Raw genomic sequence first — 9,729 nt, forward strand, 5'->3', positions numbered from 1 at the left:
GCTGGTATATGGAAAGCGCTGTACCCAGATATATCAAAATCTTCCAACATCCAGGTTTCCTGCAAAAAAATAACTTCAAATTGACACAAGTAATCTAGAAACCCCTTATCATATACTTTAGCTGACCATCCTGCTATATTCCAGCATAGAAGTTTAATTAATTGTCCCTTTTCCCTCCCCTTTGTAGGTCGTTCTTCTAGTCACTCAAACGAAATGAGGTTCAACTGTCCAGCTTCGTCATCGAAGATGCAGCAATTCCTGTTAGCTTTTGACAGTTTATTTCCATCTGACGCGCCCTTCTTTTCTGGAACATGCTTTATTATTGGGTAGGCATTTTGTACAAGGGTTTTATCGCAAACAGGAGTTGACTGAATATTGTTGGCTATTTGTTTAGGCTCTTTTCTATCCTTTGCAGGACTTTTCGAAGGAGCCTCTATTTCCATTGAAGGGACTTCCATTTCCAATAATATTTTCCTCAGAACATCCAATCTGTTGGTAATAGCCTTCTGTTCTTTTACAGGTAGTGTCTTAAATGATGTAATTAGTTCAATTTCTTCTGTATTTTCAAGATGTTCAGTTTCCATTAGCAATGAGTCTATCAGTGACTTCCTTCTCTCCTGGGATTCATGAGCTTCCATAGGGTCTTTATTCTGTGGCGAAGGTTGATTGAACACAAGCTGAGAACCACACAGGGGAGCAATATTGAGATTATAGAAAACTCTATCTGGAAAAATCCCCACTTGATTTAATCTCCTCTTTTGTCTCATCAGTAGAGCAGGAATTCTTGTTGTTTTAAATATTAGCAGCACTTTTTGTACTTGGGAAGAACTATTAAGGGTCTCTATACTGTTGATGTCTACAAAACTCATTCTGCTCCCAAATAAGTTACCAAGGTGTTTGCAGATGTCGTACTTCGTTTTCCACCAGATTTTCCTACCTCTATATGGACATATCGTTAGGCATATCTTATCCTTCTGAAGTACTAAGGACTGATTTATAGATCTACTCGCCCCAAAATGTTGCATTTGTCCCTTTACTACATTGACTCCCTCTTGATAACGAGAAGCAGCTGGCGAGGCTCTATCTTTAATTAGCAGTTCAAGTTTTGCAGTGAGTTTGTTGATGTTTATTTGTATTTCAGATACCCTTTCCAAAATCAAAGTCACTGTTTTCGCCGTAAGATCTGCATACTTGCTAATTATTGTGCCTGACTCTCCAGCCATTTCGTCTCTAGGGGCTTGCAACTCCAAAAGTTCTTTCTGCCATATTTCACAGCTAGTAGCGACAGGTGTGTCAGGGACTGGCTCCGGGGTCTCATGTCTTTCGGCCAGAGGAGCAAAATAATTAGCAACTGGCACATTGTAGATAACAGAGTTTTCAAAAAAATCACAAATTTTTGTTTGTTTATTTGCTGGAAATTTAAAACCATCTTCTTTCTCTGCCACCTCTCCTTCCTCATCTCTTTCTCTCCTCCTTTTAGTAGCTCCCGACCTTGAAGTCATAAAATACTTGGCTTTTCACTCTATTTAGGCAAAATAAAAGCTTATCAGCACCAGGGAGGCTAAAGAACCTCACTAGATACTGTTTGCAACTAGCACAAGTTCACAGTACGATATCCTAGCCAGCTAAAACAATTGCTGCAGTTAGATAAAAAAGGATAAAACAGGATAAAACAGTCTCACTGTGCAGAGGAAAAAAAGGGCCGTCCACCTCAACCTCCTTCCAGCTTCCAAATTCCAGGAAGAACAAAACAGTAAGTAAAAACAGTAGATAAAACGCGGAGCTCGGTATCAAACGTCTGCCTCAGCCGCCATCTTGGAAGACCGACCAGAAGACTCCTGTTGAACTACCCATGTGCCTAGTGAACATGGAACTGTTATTCAGATACATGTGGGTGCATGCACTCAGCCCAGTCACATTTTGCGGAAGTCTGCAAAGATATTCCAGTTCACTCACAAACACATAACATTCCAGGACTGGAAAACGTGCAGCTTAAATTTAACCCTGCCTTCTGGGATAACCTTGGAAAAATACCAGCACTGTAAATGACAGTCAGGATACTACTCACTGGCCATGGTCAGACATGCCTTTAGATCCAACTCAGCTGCGAATGCCTGCAGATCTAAAGGGCACGATCAGACAGCAACATCCGGGAAAGGTCCTGCAGCCGTTGACACCCCGTGCTGCCCCGCCATGGAAGCGGAGTTAAAAGACACCAGAGAAAATCTGCTCCTAATGCTTGCCGACGGGCCATGGATGGACTTTCCCCTGTCTGATCGCTCAAGCACGCACTCCAGCCATCGGGATGGTCTGCTCATTCCATCCCGACTTGGTGCCCTTTTTTCCCTTCGCCTAGCAGTATGCGCATAACCGCATACAACACGGGGAGGAGTGATTCCTCATTTATGCGCATGGGAAACAAAGAAGAAGAGAAGAGGAGATTGGATTTATACCCCGCCCTTCACTACCCAAAGGTGTCTCAGAGCAGCTTACAAACTCATTTCCCTTCCCCTCCCCGCAACAGACACCCTGTGAGGTAGGTGGGGCTTAGAGAGCTCTGACAGAATCTGCTCTTTTCAAGAACAGCTCTTGTCAGAACTACAGCTTGCCCAAGGTCATCCAGCCAGGTGCAAGTGGAGGAGTGGGGAATCAAACCCCGTTCTCCAGGATGAGAGTCCACGCACTTTGTGTGGCAACACAAACCACTACACCAAAAGGCAACTCCCCCCCCCCCACTTGCTCACATGTGCTGTCTGATCTGTTCTAGGATTTCTCATTCTTGTCTCTATGAGCTTTGGGCTGAAAAAAGGCACTGTTGGTAACAGTGACTTTGAGGTGTGACCTTGGCTCTTGGGCCTGGTGGGCAGTTAGGAGGCTTTACTGGAGTGGCCTAGATTATTTCCTTCACAGCTTTAAAAAAACAGTTAAAAACATGATACAACTTCTGAAGAGAAGATCTTTGGGGCAGATCATCCTCTGCCCTGAGCTGGCCCGAAGAGTCCGGTTCTGCTCTGCAGACTCTTTTCCTTCTTCTGGCATGTCTCCTGCCATGTGCGAACGTAGCTCACAGACAGTACAGGCAATTTTCAGTCAAATTTTAAGAGTAAGATAAAACAAAAACAGAGAAGACAGTCTCAGAGGCATGTAGAACCCATACTGCCAGTGGAAAGCACTGTCAAGTCTCAACAAACTTATGGCAACTTTATAGGGCATTCAGAGGTGGCTGGTTTGCCATTGCTGCCTCCAAGTAGCAACTTTGGACTTCCCTGCTGGTCTTCCATCCAAGAGTCAACCAGGTCTGACCCTCCTTAGCTCCTGGGATCTGATGAGAGCAGGCTAGCCTGGGCCATCACGGTCAGAGCAGAGCCCACACTTGTTGTTGTTCAGTCGCACAGTCGAGTCCGACTCTTCGCGACCCCATGGACCATCTCCCGCCAGGCCTTCCTGTCTTCCGCCGTCTTCTGAAGTTGGCTCAATTTCATGTTCGTTGCATCGATGACACTGTCTAACCATCTCATCCTTTGCCGTCCCCGTCTTCTTTGACCTTCAATCTTTCCCAGCATCAGGGTCTTCTTATCCAGTGAGTGCTCCCTTCTCATTGGGTGGCCAAAGTATTGGAGCTTCAGTTTCATTATCTGGCCTTCCAGGGAACAGTCAGGGTTTATTTCTTTTAGGATTGACTGATTTGATCTCCTTGCAGTCCAAGGGTCTCTCAAGAGTCTTCTCCAGCACCATAGTTCAAAAGAGTTTATTCTTCGGCACTCGGCCTTCCTTATAGTCCAACTCTCGCAGCCATACATGTCTACTGGGAATGCCATTGCTTTGACCACACTACCGATGGCTATTTAAAAATGCGCTTCAAACTCACCCCGTTTGAGGTTCGTCAGAAAAGGAAAGCGTATAAAGACTTGATTTCAGTCCTGTAGATCAATCAAATTTCGTATTCTTGGAACTTTCCTGAGGGTGTTGTGTTTAAATACAGAGATAAAAGGGAGAAAATCGACTCGGTTTTAAAGGCAGATGAATGGATGAAACAGCATTTTGGATCGAAGGAAGAGGAACAACAGGAAGGAGACGGCGGAGCGGGCACCATAGAAGATACGGACGAAGACCAAGGCGCAGCAGGAGGTGTCAGAGAGGCATATGACTTGTGACACAAGGGACCAAAGTAACACTTAAAATAACGGTTCGCAAATGATGAAGATGATGAAAGAGACTCGATGCACACTTGAGAAGCTGGACTAATACTAACATGGACTGACTAATTCTTTAATTCATTGGTTTAAATGAAAAGTTACATTAATACTAACTGAATACTAACTGTTAAGGATCTTCCCTCTTGGGTTTTTAGTTATAGTGTGGGCTTAATTTGCTGTCCTTTTATCCTGCGGTACTTTTCCCCTTCCCTTTTTCTTTTTCTGTTAGATTGTAGGTGTAACAAAAAATTAATAAAGCTACCCTGCCTTCAGGGGATTAAAAAAAAAATGCACTTCAAACTGTGCCTAAAAGACAACAGGGAGCCGATGTTCCCTCTGAACTGTGGAGTCCTGTGAGCAAAAATGCTACTTTGCGAGCTACTGGCATGAAAGCTGTGAGCGAGCGATTTGGCTACTGCATCAATTACTTCGCTCTGGAGCCCTCCTTCCTGAGCGGAGACAAAAATGTGTGAGCCAGAGGCTAAAAGACTGTGAGCTGGCTCACACTGACTCAGCTTAGAGGGAACACTGCAGGGAGCCTGTGCTGAGAGAGCCTGTGAGACGCGGCACCTCTGGCCCTGCCACAGCCAAAGGACTGGATTCAGCCCCTACTGCAATCATTTCAGAGCAGCTACACTAAAGCCGACAATGATGAAACAAAGAAGAGAAGGCAGTCTCTGATCCTACACTAGGTCAACAAGCCCAGTTAAACATGATTCGCCCAGTGAATTTTGATTTTAAGAACAAAAGGGATGTGGCAGGTGAGGAGAAAGAAATTCCGCAACCTGTCAAGGTGTACCCCTTTGCAGTGCATCGCTGGAACTAACCCCCTGTCCCGGGTTCAGCTGGGCAAAAAGGGCCCATGGCTTCATGCAGGCAAGCCACCAAGTATCCTCACCCAGCCATTCCATTTGCTCTTAAAACTGCTCTCTTCCTCTCCATATATGATTGACGTATGCCCAGGTATAAACAAACACCCCTCCCACTGTGGCAGCTTCTGCAGGCAGCGGCTGCAAGACCCAAGTCAAAGGGCAAATGAGGGCTAGATCTGGGTCACCTGATGGACACATGAAGGGGAGGGGAAACAACAGTTCCTGGAATCTCCAAATGGGAGTGATGGTGAGGGCAAGATGAACAGTCACAGCACAAACCCGCACGATCTTCTCAGAATGAGCAATCATTCCCAACACAAACCAGGGAAGCCTCCATCCAAACACCCACCCTCCCGGCCCAGGAGCCAAAGCATCACCTCGTGGCCATTGTTGTCGAGAATACATGAGGAATTTTTTGACAAGTCAAGGATTGCAACATATTCCTCACTCCTGCATAACAAATTTCCCCACAGCTGAATTCTGGATGACAAGTCAACCACCTGCAACGTTTTGTTTGACCCATCTGCTTCCCCTCTTTACACATTTTAGTCATTTAGAAAAGCTTGTGTCCTATTCTACTCTACTGAACACAAAGCAGTTAAGAAAAGGACGTGTACGAGGCATAAATAATAACAATGCGAGAGCAATGTGAACGATTACACTTCCCCATTCCAGCTAACCGCCTCCATATTTAACATTTAAACAAAGAACTGAACTATCCTGACCCTGAAAAGAATAAGGAAGGTCAATGCATTATATCCAGCCAGCCTTTCTGCTGGTAAAAAAGGGAGGAGAGCCATCCTCTGACCACCAAAAAGGGTATGCTTGGGACCCTGGGGGCTGCAATAAGGAGGAGAATTAGGCAAGTCTGAAGGGGAAAGCTGGCTAGATCCAACCCCATGAATAATGTAGTATACATACTCTACATACCTTCCCATGTATGCATCATCATATCTTATCATACAGTACCCTATCCAGTTCTTTTGTGTCTTAATAATGTTCTGAACACTGGAATATCAAACTCCCTTTTTTAAAAACAAAAACAAGAATTTGTATTGTATGTAATTGGATTCTTATACAAATTTCTAGCATGATGCTCTGCAAGAGTTTTTCTGTCCCATGAAGGATGTGATTAAACCAATAGTTTGGTCTTGCACTTTTATGATTAACAGTTCAAAATCATGTTTATAAAAATCAGATGTGCTATTTTAATCAGACTACTTCCCCAGATATTTTTTCTTCAATATTTAGTTCCACTATTTCAGTTTTGGTTTAGTTGATTCTGTAACAGGATAAGCACCCCAAGTTTATGCATTACTCCAAATCTCCCCGTGAAGAGAACAGATTTCTATAGACATATGTACATGAGGCATGGGAGCAAGATCACAGGCACAAAGAATGTATATTCATTATTCTCAACTTTTATTCCTTGAATCTCAGATTCCAGTCTGAAACGTATGGCTAATGATTCAAAATGAGAGTGTGGAAAACCAACACGGGGTCTCGTACCTCTCAGCAGAATTACTGATTTAAAGAAAAAGGAGTTACTTCTAATAATATATTTTCGATCAAGCCTTGTGCTGCAGCCTAAGATCCGATGGGGGGGGGGGGGGGAATCTTTCCAAGGGTTTTCCTCCTAGGGACACTGTGCCCTTCCTAGTAGCAATACATTATGCATCTGTCAATAACAGGCAACACTGGAGTTATTTGTGTCTCTGACATTTGTGTCTCTGTCGACCGCTCCCAAGGAGGTCAAGTCACAGAACTTAGTACAGTTGCCTTAAATGAGTCACATTTCTAATTTTCTCTTTTTCAAACTCATTAATATTTACATGGCTATTATCACACCAAAAACACTTAAGCCTCATTTTCACAGAAGTAAAACACAGCAAGCATCTATTTCATCTACATGAGAACCACAGCTAGAATTCAGCTTTGGTACCTGAGCTAAAACAAAGAAACAAACCAAAACAAACCAAAACAAAAAGGGGGACAATAACACATCCCAAATTAAACTTACAGTACCTTTGATTTTGCCCAAAGTCCTCCCCTTCTGACATTCTGAACTTCTGAAAGAGGGTTAAATCCAAGGAAAATTTGTCAATCTTTCTCTGCCTGGGAAAAAAGCCAGTCTCCCGGTCTCCTTTAGAGGCTCCTGTTAAGTCTCTCTGGCGAAGGGTGTATTTACACACATCATTAAGTGTCTGTTTAACTTGAATGAAGTTCACAGAGTACGGCTTTGATTGGCTCAGCCAGACAGCAAACAGGTCACACCTTGTTCCGAGCACCACCGTGACAGGCTGCTTCACAGCAAATGCTGTCCAGAACCCAACAGTTTCAGGATCACGTGAGCTGGAGCCGCCCAGTCATTAACCTTCATTTTGGAGTCTTTCCTCCTTTTCCTTGGCCGGCTGTGACTGGCTTCTTGCTAGCCTTACTAAGAACCTGAACGGCGGATTACATGCTGTTGAAATAATTAAATATATGAACCCACCCCAAATAAGCTGACAGGAGCCAAGACTTTGCTGGCACTCACTTGTTTTCCCCCTCCACTAGCCGCCAATGATCCCCGGGGAGGTGACCATATCACTAGGGAAAATGAATGGAAGAGTCTACGTATTTTCCAGGTAAACGTGGTTTCCTTCTCGCAACAACAGCACGTGAATGTTATTTCACTCTTCATGTTCTCACTGGCGCCTGCCAAGTGAGGAAAGTCATTTCCTAACTTGGTCACTTCTTTCCATGTGACAGGCAGGCGCAAGATTTGTGTTCTACAGCAGATGGCCAACACATGGTCCTCCCACTGCAGAAGCAGGAGGTAGTTTTGGAAAAAAGAACTGGGCATAGCACGGCTGTGTGATTCATGCTGTTGCTTAGTAAATAAAAGAATCACCCCAGCAGTTTAAATTATTTCATTAGGGGAAAATCATGCAGGAGTCCAGCAGCTTTAAAGACTGAGCACAGTCATTGTTTGTTAAAGCTGGAGTCAAAGTGAACATGAATCGGGAGGCAGTGGAGGTACAACTAACAAATCCTCAGAGGACTCTGATGACGATAAAGGAGCCGCTTCTCCGAAACGCCTCAAAGTTAGACTGACACATGACAAGAGCAAACACAAGAAAACCAAGAAATATGAAAATAATGTGTCGTTTAACTCTGAAAGGTTCTTATACATTTGTTATATGCAGGGCTTTTTTTGTAGAAAAAGCCCAGCAGGAACTCATTAGCATAATAGACCACACCCAACAGCAGGAACTCATTAGCATAATAGACCACACCCAACAGCAGGAACTCATTAGCATAATAGACCACACCCAACAGCAGGAACTCATTAGCATAATAGGCCACACCCAACAGCAGAAACTCATTAAGACTGGCTACATTAGGGGTGTGGCCTAACATGCAAAGGAGTTCCTGCTATTAAAAAGCCCTGGGTTTTGACAACAAACAAGGTAAACAGAATAAGAAGCAAAAGGTGGGTGTGGCTGGATGAGCACACTTCTGGTAACATGGGGGTGTGGCCTAATATGCTAATGAGTTCCTGCTGGGTGTGGCCAACTCGGGAGCCAGCCAGAACTTTGTTCCTATGCGTTCCTGCCCCAAAATAGCCCTGGTTAGATGAGAAACTGGCTTACATCTATTTTGGCTAAATATGCTTGCTTTACTTTGATTCTATATTAATCTTAAACAGTTATATTCCTCTTATATTTTTTAATCTACTTTAAGGTTGGGAAATACAATAAGCTATTTATATAATTATGAAAGATGATCCTTGCTTTAGCTTTGTATTTTAGTCTTAGCGCTTTCTTCCCTTTTCTTGTAGTATGTGTAGCGGAAAAGCAATTAAATTTTTAAAAAACCGAAAAAACCCCAAAAAACAGAATACATAGTATGTCCTGGTACCCATCTTCAAAGCCACCAATATTCTTTTGCAGGCACTCAATAAAGACTATGCATCAACAAATTACTGCAATGCCACCATCCAAATGCTTGTTCACAAATGTCAACTGGGCCAAATCTTAATTATGAGTATCAGCTAAGCAGTTTCTTAAGATTCAAGTTTACCTTGTACATTTTATCCTGTCCTCCCTCCAAGGAGCTCAGAGTGACAAACACTTTTCTCCTTTCCCTATTTTATCCACACAACAACCTTGCGAGGTAGGTTAGGCTGACAGACAATGTGGCTGGCTACACACAAGTGTGGACACACAGGAACCCAGGTTTCCGAGACCTTCCATTGATACTCTGACCATTAAACCCTACTGGCTCACAAAGTATGGAGAATAAAATACCTTGATTGGCACTTAACATGCTCTTTCCCAGTATTGAAAACATAGTTGGAATGTTAGACTAGGATCTGAGAGAGCCAGGTTCTAATCCCCCAGTGTGCCTAGGAAGTTTGCCAAGCCACACACACTCAGCCTAGCCTACCTCACAGGGTTGTTATGAGGATAAAATGGAGAGCCATGCAGTACCAATGTACAATACAAGCCCCTTCCTGTGTGTGGGCATTGCTAGGCGACAACTTTGTCTGCTCTTTTACTGTTCTAAGTATATCTCAGAGCAGCAGTAGAATACTTGGCGCCTTTCACCGTTGAGAGAGAAAGAACAGTGGCATGAATACTGCATTTAGCCCCGACCTGGATAGCCCCAAAAAGCCC

The 9,729-nt window shown here is 43.7% G+C and overlaps 1 protein-coding gene across 1 annotated transcript in view; it reads right to left on the reverse strand.

Moving 5' to 3' along the window:
* Nucleotides 1–7,677, reverse strand: part of FAM134B (family with sequence similarity 134 member B) — a 38,345-nt gene extending 30,668 nt beyond the window's left edge. Inside the window, exon 1 of the mRNA XM_015409569.1 lies at nucleotides 7,094–7,677. Within this exon, the coding sequence (XP_015265055.1) occupies nucleotides 7,094–7,128 (35 nt within the window). The 5' untranslated portion in view covers nucleotides 7,129–7,677. The remainder of the gene's footprint in view (nucleotides 1–7,093) is intronic.
* Between the last annotated feature and the right edge of the window lie 2,052 nt (nucleotides 7,678–9,729).

This window comes from Gekko japonicus, unplaced genomic scaffold (genome assembly GCF_001447785.1).
Source record: "Gekko japonicus isolate JY-2015 unplaced genomic scaffold, Gekko_japonicus_V1.1 scaffold1501, whole genome shotgun sequence".
Classification (NCBI taxonomy): Eukaryota; Metazoa; Chordata; class Lepidosauria; order Squamata; family Gekkonidae; genus Gekko; species Gekko japonicus.